The sequence below is a fragment of the Piliocolobus tephrosceles genome, chromosome 10 (genome assembly GCF_002776525.5).
Source record: "Piliocolobus tephrosceles isolate RC106 chromosome 10, ASM277652v3, whole genome shotgun sequence".
NCBI lineage: Eukaryota > Metazoa > Chordata > Mammalia > Primates > Cercopithecidae > Piliocolobus > Piliocolobus tephrosceles.
The window spans coordinates 58948111-58971701 of record NC_045443.1 but is presented as its reverse complement, the minus strand read 5'-3'; the positions used below and the strand labels follow the sequence as shown (position 1 = coordinate 58971701).

At 36.8% G+C, this 23591-nt stretch overlaps 1 protein-coding gene across 1 annotated transcript in view; it reads left to right on the top strand.

Moving 5' to 3' along the window:
• Nucleotides 1–23591, top strand: part of TAFA2 (TAFA chemokine like family member 2) — a 523248-nt gene that overhangs the window by 460156 nt on the left and 39501 nt on the right. The window contains exons 3-4 of the mRNA XM_023225122.1: nucleotides 14913–15065; nucleotides 16445–16569. Of these exons, the coding sequence (XP_023080890.1) occupies nucleotides 14913–15065; nucleotides 16445–16569 (278 nt within the window). The remainder of the gene's footprint in view (nucleotides 1–14912; nucleotides 15066–16444; nucleotides 16570–23591) is intronic.

Genomic DNA, 23591 nt, shown 5'->3' with positions numbered 1-23591 from the left:
GTCAGTGCAAGTTCTGGAAGCCAGAGCTTCTGGCCTCCCCATCCAGGGTTTAGCTTTCCTAAAAGTGTACTTGGCTCTCCTTTAGAAAAAATGTTAAGCACACATACACACATATTCACAAAGAGACAATGTCAAATGCTTTTACAATTTCCAATAAGTTTATCTAAGCCTGGACTGGAAAAAAATGTTAAATTTACAGTTTTTATTTCTTTCTTTTGAGAACCCTTGTAGTAAACCTTTTATTTATTCATTTATTCTTCAATTATTTTAATTTTCTATTATGGCTCTCAAAGTGTGCCTCAAGCTGGGTATTCACAGATTAAAAGTCATGGATTTGGTCCTCAAAATGTTGTAGGGGAAACAGATATAAAAAGTAAATATTCAAGACTATTACAGGTGTTACAGAGATAAGTATGAAATTGTTCATCAGAGCAGGGAATGGTTCAGTCTGCCTAACGGGTTAATTAACAGCTTCATAGAGTAGGGGATGCTCTAAATCTTGAAAGATTAAAAGAGGGCAAGGATTCAAGAAGCAGGGAGATGGACTGGGCAAAGACAAAGAGATGTGAAGGTATGCTTTGTATAAGACTCTGATAGTAGTTTATGTGTCTTCAGTGTAGGATGCAACACGTGCACAGCAAAGTGAGGCTGGAGAAGACAGATGTAGGCTGGTGGAAGGATACTTTTGCAATGCCTGGAGTTTGAATTCTTGTATAAAAAATGAAGAGCCACAAATGATTCTATATTGCAGGATTACTTTTAGAAGGATCTTCCATGGTAGTATGTGTGTGTTTATATGTGTATAGGGAAGTAAGCTAGAAGTAGGGAAATAAGTCACGGGCTCTTGTGGTTTTGCAGGAAAGAAATGTTAAGGATGCCTAAGCTACATCAGTAGAAGTGAAGTTGTAGGGAAGAAAGGAAAATCAAAAGGGTGTACAAAAGGTAGACTTACAGGAATTTGGTGATCAAAGAAATGAGGGGTGGAGGAGGTAATGGAAGTGACATTGAACTAACTAGAAATTAGGAGAAGTGAGTTCTCGTTAGCTATCTTCTCCTCTCTAGCTCTGTGATGTAGAATTAGGATCATGTTTTCTCATCACCAGTTCCCTTTTTACAAAATGGCAAATTTGGACTTTATTTTTCAGTCTCATCTAATCTAAAATGGACCATTTCTCCTTTATTGTAATTGTAAATGGACTTAGGGTCATCATTTGAAGTATCAGTTTTTAGTATGAGGTAAATGTAGGAAGTGTAACTGTTAGATTATGTTTCCTGGATCCTACTTAGAAGGTAGGAATTTGTCTTTTTCCTCTTAAAAATGAAGGTGGAGAATACTTCTGGCTGATAATGAGCTTTTGTTAATTATAACTTTAATTTAAACAAAGAAATCATTTAGTCAGCACAGTTTTGGATCAAGGAACGGAGTCATCATCAAGTTACCTCAGGTAGAAAAAGGGGACCACTTGAAACCTACTGTAGAAAATGTTTTCAGGAATTCACAAAAAAAAATTCAGGAAAATCTGCAGAAGGGCATACACCAAGGCAGCTCATGGACCACCTACTCTCTTCTCTCTGACCTCTCTTTGCTGCTGTGCCTAGTTCCCTTTCCTGATTGCTTCCTCTGAGTGCCACCCCTCTTCACCGTGAGGCATGCACGAAGCTTTCCATGGGTTACTTGACTGCTGATACCAGATATACTTTTGACTCATGTGTCAATTTCCATGTGTCTATTCTGCAGCTTTGACTTTAAATTTCTGAAGAGATGGATTTGAGTGGTCCAGTACCTCTTTTCCAGAACAGGCCTTACACGCAGAAGTTGCTGGACAGTTTATAAAGGGACCACTTATTCCTTTAGATTCACCTTTCTGAACATCAGCTGTCATTTAAAATGTGGGTGGGAAGATACTCATGATTGAGGTGAGGAGCAAAGAATCTAAGCATTATCCCATGAGTTAATCTTCCTTTGTTTTGTTGCTTTCTCTTAAAAGAGACTGGGGGACATTCTCTGGTTGAGAATTTGCTTTTGTTAATGGAGACCGTACTGTTAAATTGAAATTTTATGGTTATTATCCTTTCGTTAGTGGCAATCTTTTCCCACCCCAAAATTTCATTTTCTTTTTTACATATAAAAGTGGAACAGTTTTAAAAAACAGAATTTGTAAACATGTCATAGGCACTTGGTTGTTTCCTCCCTGATCGTCCTGACTTCATAAATTATGAGAACTTTTGAAATTTCATTGAGCTATTTAAATTACTATTTCTTCTAATTAGATTGCTTCAGCATGAAAGTCTAAAAAATATGAGCTATTTTCCCATCCTAATGAATTAAAGTGAGAAACTAGCTGTCTCAGAAAGTTTTTGTTTCAGCACATTTTTTCACTTCATAGTGATTTACAGCAACCTAAGTCCACTAACTAGCTTGCATTTCAGTTGCCTATTGGTGCATGTAGGTGATGCTTTATTTCTGCTTAGAAGATATAATACAGATTCTCTAGGGAGCTAGTCAGGCTGGGTAAACTATTAAATAGGAGTATATAGAGACAAGCAAAATTTCAGAATCAATGAGACAAATCAGAATGCAAATAAGAACTGAAATCTAGTGTAGAGGAAACCAAGTAGGAACAAATTCACAACTTGATGCTAAATTTTCTCTCTTTTGTAGATTTGATGTCAGATTGATTTTTTTTACAGGCATCTCATATCAACACAACTATATATATATGTGTGTGTGTGTGTGTGTATATATAATGAAATTAGAATGTCTATAGAATGTAGATAACTTCCCCTAACAGTCACTTCTTTGCAGCTTATATGCATATTGCATTACTTTGATATTCATTAATTACACTAATAGTAAAAATAAAGATAATTAACATTTAAGTAATATATAATTTCAAAGCAGCTTCGCACACATTATCTCATTTGGTCTTCATAAAGACTCTAGAGGGCCATTTTAGAGGTGAACAAACCAATTCTTTAGAAAATGAATAAACTTGCTTTAGAGTTTACTCAAGTATAGTATAGATCAAGCTAGATTACCAAGCACTATGTGTAAGGACAGTGATACACTTACTGCATTCCTCCACATAATCTAGAATTGGAGTCTGGTGCATGTGTTTAGAACTTCAGGAAGGCCTGGAAAGGTCTTTCTTGCATAGATGGGTCTGTTCTCACACTGCTAGAAAGAAATACCTGAGACTGGGTAATTTATAAGGAAAAGAGGTTTAATTCGCTCATGGTTCTACAGGATGTACAGCAAGCGTGATGCTGGCCACGTGCTAGGCTTCTGGGGAGGCTGTAGGAAACTTACAATCAATCATGGTAGAAGGCAAAGGGGGAGTGAGACATCTCACATGCTCAGTGCAGGAGGAAGAGAGAGCAAGAGGGGAGGCGCTACATACTTCTAAATAGCCAGATCTGTTTCACAAGAACAGGACTGGGGGATGGTGCTAAACCATTAGGAACTGCCCCGTGATCCAATCACCTCCCACCAGGCCCCATCTTCAGCATTGGGGATTACATTTCAGCATGAGATTTGAGTGGGAACACAGATCTAAACCATATCAGGCACTATAAGATAACGGTCAAGATCATGATTTCTGGAAGTAAATTATCTGTATTCTTATCCCTAATTTTGTTTCTTACCTTAGGCAACTAATGTTTCTGTGTCTTTTAACATTTCTGTGTCCCTTGTAAATTGGGGGTAACTATAGTTTTCTTGTCAGTGGTTATTGCATTGATAAAATGAAATAATGCTCATCACACAATAAATATTCAGTCAATGTCAGCAATTACCATTATTTCATAAATGGTTTATGGAGTATATAAATTATTTCCACATATAGAATGTAATACACATAAGTTTGTGCTCATATTAAGCTGTGGCCAGCAACTACTATTTAAGGTGAATAATTTGTATAGATATTATTCTACTGTGAACCCATATTTCATACCCATGTATTTATGGTTGGCTCACAAGTGATCAATCAAATGTGACCATATTATATATATATATATATAATGCAATGAATATTATTATATATAATTTAGAAAAATCTATGCCTATATAAATCAAATGTCATTTAATTTGATTTTCTTTTCTATGAATAAGTTTGTTTCACTACATAAAAATAGCAGCTTAAAGCAAAGGTTTTGGTAAAATGCCTATGGGACTTTGTTCCAAAATATACCAGTCGTAATAGCTTCAGAAAATATTTAGAAATCTAAGATATGATTTAAAAGGCAGTATCTTAAGGCCGTGTTTCTGGGACACTATAGAGCCAAAGGTCCTATTGTTGAAATGAGACATAAGGGCCATAACCTTGGAAGACAGCACTTAGAGCTGGGTAAGATTTTGTATTCCATTTCACGAGAATTTAATGAAATCTATATGTCTTTGCTGTCATTTCACAAAAAAGTAGGAGGGAATACTTTGTGTTTATGCATCACATCCATGGAGGAAAAATATCAGAAGTTTTTTTTGTGTGTGTGACTTGGGAATTGTGACATGAAGAAAATTGTTTGTTTGTTCTTTTTCATTTAAATCTTCTCCAGGGAGTCTTGCATCATTTTAATATGATGCTAACTGATCTTCTGTGAAGCCTATTTTGTTAATTTGGAAAGCACTAATATTCGATTAGGTTAGTTTATCACAAGCTCTGTCTGAATCTGTGTAGAGAATTCTAGTAACTGCTTGAATTTCCTACCGTCTCATTAACCTTTTAAAGAAAAACCACAGGAATTAGTTTTTATCTTCTTAAATTGCTTGTTTACCATTTGTTAAACACATACCACATACTGAGCAGTTTACATGAAAAATTACTCTTTGTCTACAAGCAGTTGGTTATCATAGCAAGACTTTAAGATATACAGCAGACACATAAGAAAACTAAACTTATGCATGCATATTTCATGTTCAAATCCTGCTAGGCTAATTTCCCTCTTTGAAGTATCTCACTTCACTTGACATATTTACTGGCATAGATAGATAGATAGATAGATAGATAGATAGATAGATAGATAGATTGATTTGATATTTTTCCTACAAATGCCTTCAAAGTTTTTGAGCAGAAGATTATCTATCTATCATCTGTTTTATTTATATATTTAGCTATCTGTATCTATCATCTATTCTATTTGTAAAAGGTTACCTCTCTTCTCTTCCCCACAGAAAGTTTTACACCTTCAGTTTTAATAACAAGGACAAAGGCTGAGAGAGGTTTTTACAAAGTTCGTTTCTCACCAGGAAAGTCAACTCGCATGCTTGTACATTTTATTCATAGGCAGTCGGGGGGGGGGGGGGGGGGAAGCACAGGGCAGGAAAGCCCTGCATCTATCAGGCTACCATTTGTCCCTTCCTGGTCAACTTTACTATTAAGCGCCTAACATCTAGCATCATGCTCTCTGAAGGAGGGCATACCTCTCTTTCCCTTCTCTCCATTGTGCACTGTGATCATCATTTCACCTCCTTTCTCTTCCAAGAAGAAAGAGGCACATTTTCTTCACCAGAGCTCTGGTGTGCCAAACTTACCCATGTCATTATCCCATTGTAGAATAATTTCTCAGAAGCCCTCACATTATATAAATATTTAAATATTTTCTTTTTCATTTTGACTCTGCATTGGCTCAAATAAGCTAGGATGATTCGGGCTTTGAGATATCATGCTTCACTGACTTATTCTCCAACGAATGCATTTGGAAAGTGTACCCTCCTAAACAATCTGAGAAGCAGTGAAAGTACTACCTTGTAGTTATAGTAGGCTGAGTTGGTCACAGTAACAAACAACATCCTAATTTTAGAGGCTTATAAGAACATGGCTTTGTTTCTCACTCGCATGCCCATCATGATCTGTGGTGAATCTGTTCCATGTCTCTTCAGTTGGGGATTCAGATTGCTGGGGCCTCCACTATCAAGAACATAATTGATTGCTCTGGCTGGTGGGGAGAAACATGCTGAATCACACAGTAGCTCTTAAAGCTTCCATATAGAATTGATATTATTAGTTTCTCCTCATAAGTGGCCCATGTTACTTTAACTTTCATTTCATTGGACAAAGCAAGTCATGCCCTTACATCTAAATTAAATGGAGTGGACAAGTACAGTACAACCTTTGTCCAGAAGGGAGAGAACCAGACATATTTGGTCAACAGGACTAATGACTGCCACAGTTACTTTGTCCTCTTATTTATTTAGTCAGGCAAAGTAGAAACAAATTTTGATTTTGCATGGAAATGGAAGACAGATGAGTTTTCGCTTCTTTCTTTTTCAACATACAATAAAATCTCCTTGAAATAAAGAAGGAAACCCAGAAAGGTGCCTCTTTTCTCAGAGGAGAGATTAGGGGAAACTTACCATGTGCTTCTGGCTGGTATAGGACTGTGGAAGAGAACAGAGCCCCAGCCACCATAACGTTCTCCCAGAAGCTATCTCAGCCCAGTGATCTGCCTACTAATGTCACTATCTGAAGAAGCCCTTATCATCTTTCCCTGGCTTCCATTCAGAGATTTAGAGGAGTAATCTCGTCATGACTCACATCCCTGTTTCCCTAAATCACTCTCAGAAGTCCAAGCATCCCCAGAAATCTATCATCATAGAGATGTTTATCTCTACTCTGCTCTGCAGTCTCATTCCATCTTCCATTCTGCTGTGTTCTCTGCAGTTTACAGTGTGCATCAGCTAACTCCCTGTCAGGTATTCCTACCACTCTTTCCTGGTAAATTCACTTTTCCTCTTTCTTAGGTATCTATATCAGACCCTCTTTTTTTCTTCTCCAAGGGCTGCTATATTTCATAGGAAAAATAGATGAAATCAGATAAGAAACTACCTTATCCTCTCACCACCTAATCCACTCACATCTACCTGACTCTGTACCTACATGTCCCACTTTCCTCTTGTTAAAATGGATTGTGTCCTCACACAAATCTAATGCCAACCCCCCAGGTGCCCTGGATCACAATTTACTTTTCTTTCTTAAGAAAATTCTTTGTTAATGATCTATTTTCTCCCTTGTGTTGTCGTTTTCCCTCTCTACTAAATCACTCCGTCAAAAAAGCATGCTTTTAAAGCATCCTTTTAAAAAAATTCTCTTGACCCCATGCTTCATTCCAGTTCTTGCTTCCTTTCCTTTCTCCCTTCCCAGAAAAACTCATTGAAAGACTTTTTATAACTATAACAACCTTACCTTTCCTTCTCTACTAAGCTTACTTCAATAATGTTTTTCTTTTTTTTCATGCCACTAACATGATTTTTACTAAGATCAAATGTTAATAGCAGTATAAACAACTAACACTTACAGAAGTGCCTGCTACAGGGAGGCAGTGTCTTAAACACTTGATACATGACTCATTTAATCCTCAGTTAATTCTATGAAGATTGTGCTATTAATATCCCTCTTTTAGACATGAAAAAAAAAAAAAAAACTCAGCTGCCCATGCATAATAGATAACATACCAAGATCAAATAGTTATTAGGAAGAACTTAGATTTTAACTCGGTGCTCGAATTTTGGAGTCTATACTCTTGGCCACTACACTGTATTACTTTTTAAATGGACAATTATTTCTCTTCTTTTAATTGGACCTTTCAACAGCATTTTACAGAGCTGATCAATCTCTCCTTTTTGAAGCCTTTTATTCTTTTGTCTTCTATTTCTTCATTCCTTCACAGACACATTACTTTATCCTTTTACCTTTTGTGCAGCTCCTTATCAGTTTTCTTGCTGTCTCCCCATTTCAGATCTAGATTTTAGACTGTTCTTTTTTCTTCTTTTTCTGTTGGTAGAAACCTTTTCCATGGTAATCTTGTTCAGTCCATGGCTTTACATACCATCTGTAGGCTTAGATCACTTAAGACTATCTATGTAGCCCAAATATCTCCCCTAAGCTTTATTTTATAAATGTTGTTGCTTGATTTACATCTCTGCATTGGTATCTTTTAAGGTTAACATGGCCCCAACAGAAGTACAGATATACTAACCTCATCCATCTTCCAACAAATTTCTCTTTCCTAGGCCTTCTCTATCTATCAGAACCATCAGCTTCTCATTGCTCAGTCCAAGCTTAGGGGTAATTCTTGATTCTTCTTTCCCTCATACCCCACATTTTACCCACTGGTAAATCAAATCAACTCTACATTGAAATATATCCAAGCTGCTACTTCTCCCCATCTCTGCTGTTGTTATCTAGTCTAAGTCTCATCCTTGATCACAGAGATTCCTACACCTCTTCATAACTGGTCTCCAGTCTTGCTTTCTTCATCCCAATCTCTAAAGAGCAGCATGAGTAAACTTCTAATAGATAGATGAGGTATTACTATTTCTACCCAAAGATTTCCCATGCAGGAAGAATAAAATCCAATCTCCTTACTATAGCATACCAGCCCTTCCATGATTTGCTTATGTTTCTGATGCATTTCCCTCAAACGTTCAATTGTTTAGCCACACTCCAGCCACCCTGGCCATCTTTGCTGCCCTGGGGACATACCACGCTTTCCTGTACTTCATGGCCTTGTTATTTGCTGCTCTTATATTTGTTCTTCCTTTCTTATATCTTCATATTAGAGACTTCCTTCTCATTATTCAGCTCATGATTTGGATTATCTCCTCAAAGAGAGACGTTTCCTGTGACACTTGAAAAAATATACATTCCCTTCCTACAAAATTACTGTGAATCACATTACTCTACTCTACTCTACTCTATTCTATTCTACTCTACTCTACTCTACTGTATTTTCTTCAAGGAGCTTAAAAATCTAACATTGTCTTAATTATTACCATGGGTGCTTTTTATTTGTTTTCTCCTCAGAAACATAAGCTCTTTGAGGGCAGGAACAGATTGTGTCCCTTATTCATTGCTGTGTTTCCAGTACTCAAGACCATGGCTGATGTATGGTATTTACTCACTTAAAACATGACTTAATAAAGAAATGTAGAGAAGGCAGAATATTAATTTGTATAATGTAATATAAAACATTCAGCAAATTAAAACAAACTGACTCATTCTTAGCTAAGAAAATATTCTCCCAGAGCATGAGAGGATAGGCACAGAAGTCTGACTCTTATTTTTTAGCTTTCATAGAGCTAGATTTGTGTTTGAATCAAACACAGGAAACATCCCAATTTGTATCTATAGTGGCAGAAATGGTATCTACCTCTTGAAGGTCCTATTGAGGATTATATGTCTAAACTGGATGTTACACTTGAGTTTCTTGATCTCACATAGAAGGATAAGATGTAGGCAATATGTGTGATTTGCTCTCTCTTAGAAAAATCTGAGCAAGCTCCATATGAACTTTAAAGTAGCTTTTTCCAATTTTGTGAAGAAAGTCATTTGTAGCTTGATGGGGATGGCATTGAATCTATAAATTACCTTGGGCAGTATGGTCATTTTCATGATACTGATTCTTCCTATCCATGAGCATGGAATGTTCCTCCATTTGTTTGTGTCCTCTTTTATTTCGTTGAGCAGTGGTTTGTAGTTCTCCTTGAAGAGGTCCTTCACATCCCTTGTAAGTTGGATTCCTAGGTATTTTATTCTCTTTGAAGCAATTGTGAATGGGACTTCACTCATGATTTGACTTTCTATTTGTCTGTTATTGGTGTATAAGAATGCTCGTGATTTTTGCACATTGATTTTGTATCCTGAGACTTTGCTGAAGTTGCTTATCAGCTTAAGGAGATTTTGGGCTGAGACAATGGGGTTTTCTATATATACAATCATGTCATCTGCAAACAGGGACAATTTGAGTTCCTCTTTTCCTAATTGAATACCCTTTATTTATTTCTCCTGCCTGATTGCCCTGGCCAGAACTTCCAACACTATGTTGAATAGGAGTGGTGAGAGAGGGCATCTCTGTCTTGTGCCTGTTTTCAAAGGGAATGCTTCCAGTTTTTGCCCATTCAGTATGATATTGGCTGCGGGTTTGTCATAAATAGCTCTTATTATTTTGAGATATGTTCCATCAATACCGAATTTATTGAGAGTTTTTAGCATGAAGGGCTGTTGAATTTTTTCAAAGACATTTTCTGCATCTATTGAGATAATCATGTGGTTTTTGTCTTTGGTTCTGTTTATATGCTGGATTACGTTTATTGATTTGCATATGTTGAACTAGCCTTGCATCCCAGGGATGAAGCCCACTTGATCATGGTGGATAAGCTTTTTGATGTGCTGCTGGATTCGATTTGCCAGTATTTTATGGAGGAGTTTTGCATCGATGTTCATCAGGGATATTGGTCTAAAATTCTCTTTTTTTGTTGTGTCTCTGCCAGGCTTGGGTATCAGGATGATGTTGGCCTCATAAAATGAGTTTAGGAAGATTCCCTCTTTTTCTATTGATTGAAATAGTTTCAGAAGGAATGGTACCAGCTCCTCCTTGTACCTCTGGTAGAATTCGGTTGTGAATCCATCTGCTCCTGGACTTTTTTTGGTTGATAGGCTATTAATTATTGCCTCAGTTTTACAGCCTGTTACTCATCAGTTTATTCAGGGATTCAACTTCTTCCTGGTTTAGTCTTGGGAGGGTATATGTGTCCAGGAATTTATCCATTTCTTCTAGATATCATTTTTTATTGCATCTATTTGATTCTTCTCTCTTTTCTTCTTCATTAGTCTTGCTAGCAGTCTATCAGTTTTGTTGATCTTTTCAAAAAACCAACTCCTGGATTCATTGATGTCTTTGAAGGGTTTTTTGTGTCTCTGTCTCCTTCCGTTCTGCTCTGATCTTAGTTATTTCTTGCCTCCTGTTAGCTTTTGAATGTGTTTGCTCTTGCTTCTCTAGTTCTTTTAATTGTGATGTTAGGGTGTCAATTTTAGATCTTTCCTGCTTTCTCTTGTGGGCATTTAGTGCTATAAATTTCCCTCTACACACTGCTTTAAATGTGTTCCAGAGATTCTGGTATGTTGTATCTTTGTTCTCATTGGTTTCAAAGAACATCTTTATTTCTGCCTTCATTTTGTTATGTACCCAGTAGTCATTCAGGAGCAGGTTGTTCAGTTTCCATGTAGTTGAGCAGTTTTGAGTGAGTTTCTTAATCCTGAGTTCTAGTTTAATTGCACCGTGGTCTGAGAGACAGTTTGTTATAATTTCTGTTCTTGTACATTTGCTGAGGAATGCTTTACTTCCAACTATGTGGTCAATTTTGGGATAAGTGTGATGTGGTGCTGAGAAGCATGTATATTCTGTTGATTTGGGGTGGGGAGTTCTGTAGATGTCTATTAGGTCCGCTTGGTGCAGAGCTGAGTTCAATTCCTGGATATCCTTGTTAACTTTCTATCTCATTGTTCTGTCTAATGTTGACAGTGGGGTGTTAAAGTCTCCCATTATTATTGTGTGGGAGTCTAAGTCTCTTTGTAGGTCTGTAAAGACTTGCTTTCTGAATCTGGGTGCTCCTGTCTTGGGTGCATATATATTTAGGATAGTTAGCTCTTCTTGTTGAATTGATTCCTTTACCATTATGTAATGGTCTTCTTTGTCTCTTTTGATCTTTGTTGGTTTAAAGTCTGTTTTATCAGAGACTAGGATTGCAACCCCTGCCTTTTTTGTTTTCCATTTGCTTGGTAGATCTTCCTCCATCCCTTTATTTTGAGCCTATGTGTGTCTCTGCATGTGAGATGGGTCTCTGCATGTGAGAATACAGCACACTGATAGGTCTTGACTCTTTATCCAACTTGCCAGTCTGCGTCTTTTAATTGGACTATTTAGCCCTTTTCCATTTAAGGTTAATATTGTTATGTGTGAACTTGATCCTGTCATTATGATGTTAGCTGGTTATTTTGCTCGTTAGTTGATGCAATTTCTTCCTAGCATCGATGGTCTTTACAATTTGGCATGTTTTTGCCATGGCTGGTACTGGTTGTTCCTTTCCATGTTTAGTGCTTCCTTCAGGATCTCTTGTAAGGCAGGCCTGGTGGTGACAAAATCTCTCAGCATTTGCTTGTCTGTAAAGGACTTTATTTCTCCTTCACTTATGAAGCTTAGTTTGGCTGGATATGAAATTCAGGGTTGAAAATTCTTTTCTTTAAAAATGTTGAATATTGGCCCCCACTGTCTTCCTGCTTGTAGAGTTTCTCCCAAGAGATCTGCTGTTATTCTGATGGGTTTCCTTTTGTGGCTAACCCGACCTTTCTCTCTGGCTGCCCTTAACATTTTTCCTTCATTTCAATTTTGGTGAATCTGACAATTATGTGTCTTGGAGTTGCTCTTGTCAAGGAGTATCTTTGTGGCATTCTCTATCATTGCCAAGACAATCCTAAGTCAAAAGAACAAAGCTGGAGGCATAACAATACCTGACTTCAAACTATACTACAAGGCTACAGTAACCAAAACAGCATTGTACTGGTACCAAAACAGAGATATAGACCAGTGGAACAGAACAGAGCCCTCAGAAATAATACCACACATCTACAGCCATCGAACCTTTGACAAACCTGAGAGAAACAAGAAATGGGGAAAGGATTCCCTATTTAATAAATGGTGCTGGGAAAACTGGCTAGCCACATTTAGAAAGCTGAAACTGGATCACTTCCTTACACCTTATACAAAAACTAATTCAAGATGGATTAAAGATATAAATGTTATATCTGAAACCACAAAAACTCTAGAAGAAAACCTAGGCAATACCGTTCAGGACACAGGCATGTTCAAGGTCTTCATGCCTAAACACCAAAAGCAACGGCAACAAAAGCCAAAATTGACAAATGGGATCTAATTAAACTAAAGAGCTTCTGCATAGCAAAAGGAACTACCATCAGAGTGAACAGGCAACCTATAGAATGGGAGAAAACTTTTGCAATCTACTCATCTGACAAAGGGCTAATATCCAGAATCTACAAAGAACTCAAGCAAATTTACGAGAAAAAAACAAGAAAGCAACCCCGTCAAAAAGTGGGGAAAGGATATGAACAGACACTTCTCACAAGAAGACATTTATGCAGCCAACAGACACATGAAAAAATGCTCATGATCACTGGCCATCAGAAAAATGTAAATGATACCATCTCACACCAGTTAGAATGGTTATCATTAAAAAGTCAGGAAACAACAGGTGCTGGAGAGGACGAGGAGAAATAGGAACACTTTTACACTGTTGGTGGGATTGTAAACTAGTTCAACCATTGTGGAAGACAGTGTGGCGATTCCTCAAGGATCTAGAACTAGAAATACCATTTGACCCAGCCATCCCATTACTGGGTATATACCCAAAGAATTTTAAATCATGCTGCTGTAAAGACTCATGCACAGGTATGTTTATTGTGGCACTCTTCACAATAGCAAAGGCTTGGAACCAACCCAAATGTCCATCAATGATAGACTGAATTAAGAAAATGTGGCACATATACACCATGGAATACTATGCAGCCATAAAAAAAGGATGAGTTCATATCCTTTGTAGGGACATAGATGAAGCGGGAAACCATCATTCTGAGCAAACTGTCGCAAGGACAAAAAACCAAATACTGCATGTTCTGACTCATAGGTGGGAATTGAACAATGAGAACACTTGGACACAGGAAGGGGAACATCACACACCAGGGCCTGTTGAGGGGTTGGGGAAGGGGGAGGGATAGCATTGGGAGATATACCTAATGTAAATGAGTTAATGGGTGCAGCACACCAACACCACACATGTGTCCACATGTTATAAACCTGCACATTGTGCACATGTACCCTAGAACTTAAAGTATAATAAAAAAAATGCATATAAAAAAAGAACAATTTGGAGAGTATAGTTTGTATTATCACCAAAAAAAAAAAAAAAAAAAAAAAAAAAAAAAAAAAAAAAAATTCTGAGCAAGCTACTTAGCCTGAGTTACTGCACATTGGTTTCACTCATCTTCAATGGGAAGATTAATATAAATGCATGATGTTCTGATCTCATTTGCAATGGGTCTCCATATGTTTATGCCATTAAACAACTTAAGATCTCCTGCTTTTCCATTGTAATTTCTGTTTTTATAAGAGTTACACTTTTAAAATTACTGAAAGCATAATCTTTTAACAAATGTTTGATTTTAAGCTGTTTTTAATTTTAGCAGGCAAAAGTTTTATCTTTTCACAGTCAGATTACTATTTGAAGAAGAAATGCTGAAAAAAAAATAATGAAGACAAACTAGAATCTTAACATAAAATAATGAGTGGGGTCCAAAATTTTCATTAACCCAGCACACTCAGTGGCCTTGTTCAAGGTTGACAAAATGAGTATGGAAGCCTGACAGCTTATTGGCCTGGGTTTACAAGCAATTGGCTGGCAGATAAGAATTATCCAAGTTCATCGTACCATTTGGTGGCAGTTGCCCACTCAGGTGAAATTGAAAGGAATGACTCTGGGTTCTGGGACTGGCTGGATCTTCCAGAAAGATGGTGGCAATTTCAAGAACACTGCATTTGTTCATTTTTAGGGAAATTGAGCAGAAGAATACTGAGGATGTGGGTGCCCATCGTCTGCCTCTACTTCCTGCCTAGTCCTCATACTGTCCCCTAGAATAACACAAGCTTTATCAGCAGTCACCCGCTTTGAGAATGGGGCTGGCCTCTGTCCCATTGCAGGGTACCTCGACCAGAGGTTTATTTTACTTTAACACATTCAACAAAAAGGCATTAAAAAGTCATATGCAAATAAATATGTTTTTGATGATGGTACATATTGCCTCTATATCAGACTTTTAACAGCTTATTCTAATCTAGTCACTAATTGTTCCTGCTTTACCAAGCATTCACTGATAGAAATGTTCCTACCACATTTAGAAAAGAAATCAGATCTGCATTATGGAGTTAGCATCATTGTATTTCTCGTTTCATGCATGGTGGACCCCTTATAGAGCTATATTTAATGTACTGCTAATTAAAAAGAAGGGTGGCAGGAAGTGTCCAAAGCTTTCTCAATGTTGTCTTATCTTTTGTTTTTGTTTGTGCAGCTCACCATGTTAAAACGGGAACTTGTGAGGTGGTGGCACTCCACAGATGCTGTAATAAGAACAAGATAGAAGAACGGTCACAAACGGTCAAGTGCTCCTGCTTCCCCGGGCAAGTGGCAGGCACCACGCGAGCTGCTCCATCATGTGTGGATGGTGCGACTTCTTCCATTCCTTATTGTGACAGCACAGCCAAGGATGGCTTAGAACTGGAACCTCACTATAACGCTCTCAATGGGGGATCAGTCCTGGGTGAACATACTACAAATAGCATAATAAGTTGAAACTGGAATATTTGGGTGGCATTTTGAAATCTAAAATCCTGTAGAAGAAGGTCTAAAATACTATGCAGTTCTGTTGCAAAAGGCATTATAATGAGGTTCCATTAAATTTATGTGCATCTGATATTGATACCATGAAATGTTGATTTCTTGGTGGATGGTGGGAGGTTGAGTATGTGTAAATTAATTGGAAAAGGAAAGATGAAAATGGATGATTTAATATTATGGGTTCTTAAACCCATGGATGTTCTTAAGAATTAAAAAAATAGCACCATGTATATGAGTGAATATTTAGTTGTGGATAGAATTCACACAAAATATCAACTTTTATGATGATGCAATAACATATTATTTTTTTTTCCTTGAGAGTTCACCGAATTATAGTAGAACATAAATCTTCATATGCTTTTATTTAATTGATGTTACCATAAATAGTAATTTGTTAAGTGCTCATATTACTATAATATATTGTTTGTGATGAGGTTATAGCACACAGTTAAAAAAAATCATGACAACTGTGATAAACACCCTCCTGATAATCATCTTATTCATGGGAATGTTATATTGATTATAAAGCGTTGACTCTAAACTGGTCACAGGTCCATTTTCTTGTATGTTTATATAAATTGATGCATATACACATTTGCATAGTTTATTTTCACTATGTTAGCTTTCATGAAGTCTATTTTCACATGAAAAATCCTGTCATAATGAGCTCACTTGGACTCGGGAAGGGGAACATCACATACTGGGGCCTATCATGGGGAGGGGGGAGGGGGGAGGGATTGCATTGGGGAGTTATACCGGATATAAATGATGAATTGATGGGTGCTGACGAGTTGATGGGTGCAGCACACCAACATGGCACATGTATACATATGTAACAAACCTGCACGTTATGCACATGTACCCTAGAACTTAAAGTATAATAAAAAAAAAAAGAAAAAAAAAAAAAGAAAAATCCTGTCATATTGTATTTATAGTTAACTATACTGCATTCTACACTTAAAATTTTGTTAAGTGGATAGATCTCGTTAGTGTTCTCATTACAATAACATAAAAAAATTTAAATTATTTTAGTTAGAAAATCTTGAAACGTTTTGTCTTTTTGAACAAAAAGAGAGGCATACCTCACATACCAGTATTCCCACTGGTAGGGAAAATCAGTGGCTTTTGTTTCTCTTTAAAGATGCACAAGAGAAATAACAGTCCCAAGAAGAAAACATTGAGTCAATGCTTTTTTCTCTCTTATAGCTTCAATAGTGGAGCAGAAATGGTGGTGCCATATGCAGCCATGTCTAGAGGGAGAAGAATGTAAAGTTCTTCCAGATCGGAAAGGATGGAGCTGTTCCTCTGGGAATAAAGTCAAAACAACTAGGGTGAGTGGACAGCCAGCTTGGGAAAACAGAAGGTCTCTGAATTAATAGAGAACAGAGCGTGTGCAGTAACCAATTTAAGTGACAATTGTAGAATGGAGGAGTATAGCTTTGCAAAGTATGTTTTCCCTATTTTTGTCTTAGTTCATTTTTTTCATAAAACATTTTTATTTCACTCAGAACAACATCTTCCATAGATTACCATCAACTGTCATATTATCTGATCAATAAACACTGTCTGTTCCTTCATAAAAAAATGAGGGTAATGTGAACCTCCTTTCCCTGCTGAGGATGCATGTTAAATTCTGGGAGGGTGACCCCAATCCTTTATTTTTCTAATGTATAGTAATCTAAATAAATTCTGAAAACATTATTTTATATATTACTTTTAATACAGTTTTTAACTGAGATTCTTTTAGTTTTATGAAAGTAATTATTTTGATCTCCCTGATTTCTGAATCGTTAAATAGTTTTCTAATGGTTAAGGTTTACAATTATTGTAATGGGCTACTAGGAAGAATTTCAGATTCTCAAGATGAATACAGAAAGAATATTCTTAAGACACTGATATATTTCAGCTTCGTAATTACTGACCTCTGGGTGATGGTAGAGAACTGAAAAATAGCTTTGTTCTTTGATTTCCTAATTCGCCACACGGGTATTCCAGACTGGCAAAATATAAATTTGTTTCTTTATAGAATTAGTAAAGAAAGGTTTTGTTTTGTTTTGCTTTTAGGAAAAGCATACTAAAAATTCAAGTTAAATATTTGAAGAATAGAACAGAAAAATGGTATAAATTGATGTTTTATAAAAAGTAACATAAAAGTAGAGACTGGCTAATTTATAATACTATTTGATATAGCAGACTTTTAAACCTTGTCTGGACATATGGGCTTATTTTATAATCTCATCTAGATAGGTAATTTAGTCTGCCAAATAATACATTTAATACATTGATCAGACATACACAGAAGTGACTAAGTTTCAAATGTCATGAATAAAAACATATTTCATGAAATTATTCTTGACTCTAACCTGATAGCTAAGTGTCACCCCTTTCCAAAACCCATCGGATGCATGATCAATTAGTTAGGATAATTATATTATTCAGTGAGCTAGCACATGATATAATCCGTATTCATTTGTTAAAAACATTCTGGCAATGTAAAGTTTCCTTATAAGCTATTTATACCATGAAAATATTTTCCCTAGCACTATTAATTCTCAGTCCAAAAACAGGACTTAAGGAAATTCATTAACGTTTTGAGATTCTGAAACAAATTTTTAAAATTGTGAGCTCTTGACAACCAAATTCTTTGTTTTTATTACCTCAGTGAACAAGGGGAAGCTATTATTTATTGTATACTTAAAACATATGCCATACACTGAACAAGGTGCTTTACATGAATTAGCTCACTTAATCTTCCTAATAGCCCAGTAAAGAAGATAATATTATTATCTCATTTTACAGATGCGTAAGGAAAACTTGCAAAGGTTGGGTAACTTCCCAAGGACATATAGCTAATTAATTAGGAAGCCAGGTTTCAAAATACATAGTTCCATGCCAAAACCCAATCTTTTAACCTGTACTTTGTACTAATAATTTAACTTATTCTTAAGCAATAGTGGTAAAAGTATCCTAGAGTTCTTTTCTTATGAGGTCGACCTTTAAAAATATCTCTAACTTTCTGGATCATTGAAAATGAAAAGGTCAAGACCATGCAGTCTAAATTCTCATAGAAAAAAAATTTGGGGCCGGGTGCGGTGGCTCACGCCTGTAATCCCTGCACTTTGGGAGGCCGAGGCGGGTGGATCATGAGGTCAAGAGATCGGTGAAACCCCGTCTCTACTAAAAATGCAAAAAAAAAAAAAAAAAAATGAGCCAGGCGTGGCGGCAGGAGCCTGTAGTCCCAGCTACTTGAGAGGCTGAGGCAGGAGAATGGCGTGAACCCGGGAGGCAGAGCTTGCAGTGAGCCGAGATTGTGCCACTGCACTCCAGCCTGGGTGACTGAGCGAGACTCCGTCTCAAAAAAAAAAAAAAAAAAGAAAAGAAAAAGAAAAAGAAAAAAAAAATTGCAAGTGCCGTTTCACTCCCTTTTGGCCTGTTGACCATATTCTCAATGACTCAAATTTAAAATGGAGTGTCTGCTTCACAAATTCTTCCAAATGCAATGAAACAAGGTGGATGAGAGACTGAGAACTCATGAGTAGGGAAAAATCACATCTACATCCTATAATTTTAGTTGTAAGATATTATCCTCTATATAGAAGATAGCACTTTCTATTTTTCTTTCATCTCTTTTGCCCCAAAGAATAGCTGGTAATGGAGGACCTTATTTAAGACATTATAGAGGGTATTCATGCAATAGTAGGTGTTTAGATTTAGTTTCTTTTAAGATCCCCTCCGTTTCTAAGAGTCTGTGACTCCATTTTTGAAAAGAAAAATCATCACATGTAAGAGGAGAGAGAAAGACTTGAAAGAAGAAGCATCTTGAGTACAACCAAAGTAAATTCTTATCCTTTTTTTCCTTCACAAGAAAAATGTCACTTGTGAAAATGGAGCTACTTAGACATTTTCAACCAAAGGAACACCATGGCATTCCAAATAGAAAGGCAAAAATGTGCAACTAAGTTTGGCCCACAAAACAATTTGGGCAAATTTCCTTGATGCTGCAAATGAAGCAAAAAATTTTCAAGGTCATCAGGCTATTACTGCTTGGCCATCTCCACTGAAATAGTGCAAAAAGTGGAGGAGATAAGAAAAATTCTTAAAATAGCTCTAGGCATGTGTTACTTTGCCCACAGTGGAAGTCTTGGATAGAGGAAATGTTGAATAGAGGCAGATAGCAGAAGTGTTTCCACCATGCGTAAATAGCACTATTTTTGAAAACAAATTTGAGTCATTATTTTAATGATTGATATTACTGTCCAGATGCCTGTTTTCAATAATGTGGTTGTGATCACCATGAGCCAAAAAGCCATTGAACTCCTGATTTGGCAGGTTCCAGCCACAATTGGAAAGGCCAAAAGTTATGTAGGAATAGGTTACAAAGTAACTCAAGAGCTGTCTTAGCCAAAAGCTATTCGCTTTGCTTACGCAAGATATGTTGGTCTTATGGGATTATCACTGCAAGCAAAATGGCTTGAGAAATAATTAAAATTTGCAATAATGTACATTCTCCCTTATAATGGCCCATAGCCAATCTGGAGTGCTTGGGTAAGCCTGTTAAATAAATAGCAGTCAGCCAGAAACAGTAATAAGGCTTGCATGGCCACAGCAAAGATGCGTGGCATCTTCCTGAATTGACTACAAATCAGGGTCTGAGTGATTTTTCCACTTAAGACTAATTTTGAGCCTACATTTTACTTTCTACAAATGTGAATTACAGTCTTCTGTCTTTTTATTGGACTCTGGAAGCTTTTTGGTTCTGACCCATGTCCTATTGGTGCTAACAGGGGGAAAAGGTAAAGAATAGGGAGTCGTTTTTGGAACTTGAGTGTTTTGTTGCATACCTGTTCTTCACATACCCAAGCATTTAATTTGGAAAGAGTGGAAGATGCAACAGTTGTTTCCCAAACCCCATGTCTCATTCTAAAGGTGGAAAACTTATGACTTTCTGTGACATCTATAACCATCTCTTTTATTACTTTTAAGATCTCCTGAGTCAAACAGAAGGAAAGGAAAAGTCATATAAGCCTTTTGATTTCAAACTCACTTTCAAATATAAATAATAAAGAACTTTTCAAAGGGTCATTAGTAAAATAATCATCTTTCCAGTGTGAAAGAGTGCATAAGTATATGCTAATTATACAACACAAAAGTAACAGGGGGGAAAGGTGCTGTAGAGCTTCTAAAATATAAGAAAAGAAAATCTTTAATATGGTTGAAATCATCAGAAAAAAACAGGCTGTGATTCTTTGTTTGTGTGTGTGGGTGTTTTGATATTCTTTCTTTGTGCAAAATCTAAAGGAAATAATATTCTGTTTTTAGGATTTACAGTCCTTGCCTAATGGTATGGACACCAAGCTACAAAATACAGTGGTCACTGTAGTTTTTAATGTTGATTCTTACCTAAGGATCAGGTTAGAGAAACTTGGTCTCTTACCTAACTTCATATTATATAAAACTTTACATTGTTTTTAGAAAGATTGCCTTTATAAATCAGTTATCCCAGGTCTATTGACTTTTCTTATACTTAAGAAGAAATTTTCTGGCTAATTTTTAACTAATTGAAATCTTTCACTTTATGCACTTATTTAAAGTGGCTTAAGCAGATAAGATCTCTGTAATTTTTTAATGTTTATTCAAATACATATTGATTTTAAATGTATGCATTATGATATTATTTTATTGTATAATGCAATGAAAATCAAAATATATTAAGAATTTTCTATGCTGTGCATTCTATGCTAATAGTACTCATATTACAATAAAACAACAGAAACAAATATAGAAGCATTTGCTTAGCTCTTACTGTGTTCTGGGCACTCTGCTGAGTACTTTGCAGGTATTATCTTACTCAATTTAGCCAACCATACTAGATATTAAAGAGAATGTAGAGATGCATGGCTTGATTCCAGCCCACAAGGAGTATGCCATTGAATGGAGGAATGAGTAGTATACAGTTGCATTATTCTTTTCTTTTTTCTCCTTTTTTTTGATACAGAGTCTTACTCTGTTGCTCAGGCTGGAGGGCAGTGGCACAGTCTTAGCTCACTGCAACCTCCGCCTCTTGGGTTCAAGCGATTCTCATGCCTTAGCCTCCCAAGTAGCTAGAATTACTGGCATCCCCACCACACCCAGTTTTTTTTTTTTTTGTATTTTTAGTAGCGACAGGGTTTTGCTATGCTGGTCAGGTTGGTCTCTAACTCCTGGCCTCAAGTGATCTGCCCACCTCAGACTCCCAAAGTGCTGAGATTACAGGTGTGAGTCACCACACCCAGCCACGTTATTCTTTCCTTTACCTGTATGAAGTCTATTGCCAACAAACATTGGAATCAATGGTAAATATAAGTTAAGAGTAATATTGTAACAATAATAGAATAACATAAGAATGAGGATGTTGTACTAGATTCAATTTCAAGTTTCTCTAACCAAGGTTTATTCTTGGGTTCCATGTGACAAGAAAATTTCTAACTTCCTTTCCAGGTACATTTAAATGACAGTAATAACTGAAAATCTCAGAAGATAGATAAGTATTAGGCTTTTAATCCTTTCACTGTAAGGGAAGAAAAGAAGTAGCATCTTGTGATGCTTTCCTGATTAAAGCATCAGGTTGTACTCTTCCACATGCTACTGGATTTCATACCAAAGCTCAGTGACTCTGCTCTGCTGGTGGATCTAAACAGTGTCCAGGGGCGCTAGTTCAGACCCATGGAAAATGATGTACACAGCAAGAGGAAAAAAGTTCATTTCCTTACCTTAAGGTGGTGCAATTTGTGTAAATTCTTCAATCGTAATGCTCTCTCTTGCCTTGCAAGTTTAAGTACAGGTTTAGAATAGTGTGGTTCTTTCTTGATCAGCTCTTTCATAACAGACACACCCCCCATTCATTTGTCTTCATCTCACTTCCAATCAGGCCCTAAATTACTTTCTGGTCCACAACACAGACTGTAATGACCTTTAGGGTTTTTCTAATTATTTTAATGGAACTCACAGTAAGAAATACATCTTACATAGTGATCTACCACACACACAACATGCATACACACATGCATACATGCTACATTAAAATTAAAGTTGCATTATAATATTTTGATTTTATTTTCTTCCCTTCCTCCCTCCCTCCCTCTTTTCCTTCCTTCCCATGATCTCAACTTCATAAATTGCTTTTGTCACCTGCTTATGTGTTGCCACCTGTAGATTGAAAAACACTGCTTTAGGAAGTGGTATTTGACTGTTTCCTGTGGTCTAATTCACAGAACTGATAGCCGCTGCTAACTTGAAGAGAAACAAACTACTGAATGAAGAGCTTTCAAAACAACTTACCTTTCACATTTTAATTTTAAATATTTTTATGCAACATTTTTGGGCTAAAAATTTCAAAAGACTTTGTGAGATACAGATTTTGTGGGAAAGAATATGTATGCTATATTCAAAAAGTCTTTATTGCCTCCTATTGTCAGATTCTATTCTAAATTCTTGTCAGAGCACTGAAAACAAAACAAAACAAACTGGATGAGAATCCCTGCCTTCATCAGGCCTGTATTCTAATAGGGTATATTCATTTTTTTATTGCTGCCATAGAAAATTACCACAAATTTAGTGACTTAATACAATATCCAGTAATTATCTTTAGGTCAGATGTCCGGGCACAGTGTAGCTCAGGTGGATCTCTGCTCTGGGTTTCACAAGACTGAAATTAAGGAATGTGTTTCACCTTTTCACAGCAAGGCTTTGTTTCTTTCCGAAGGCTTTGGGGAGAATCCACTTCCAAGCTCATTCAGGTTATTGTTAGAATTCGTTTGTTTGTAAATGTAGGACTGAGGTGGCTGTTTCCTTGTGTATTAGTTCATTCTCACACTGCTATGAAGAAATACCAGAGACTGGGTAATTTATAAAGGAGGAGGTTTAATTGACTCACAGTTCCACATTGCTGGGGAGGCCTCAGGAAACTTACAATCATGGCACAAGGCAAAGGAAAAGCAGGTACCTTCTTCACAGGGCGGCAAGACGGAGTGAGTGCAAGCAAGGAAAATGCCAGATGCTTGTTAAACCATCAGATCTCATGAGACTCACTCACTATCATGAGAACAGCATGGGGGAAGCTACCCTCATGATCCAATTACCTCGATCTGGCCCCACCCTTGACAAGTAGGGATTATGGGGATTACAATTCAAGGTGAGATTTTGGGTGGGGACACAACTAAACCACATTTCCAAGTAGCCATCATCAGGAGGCTCTCTGGCTTTCTTCAGGATGCCTGTCATTCTAATCATATTTCCTCCTTCACCTCACACCAGCAATGGCATGTTGAGTCTGTCTCATGCTCTGAAGCTCTTTGACTTCCCCTTCCCCCATCTG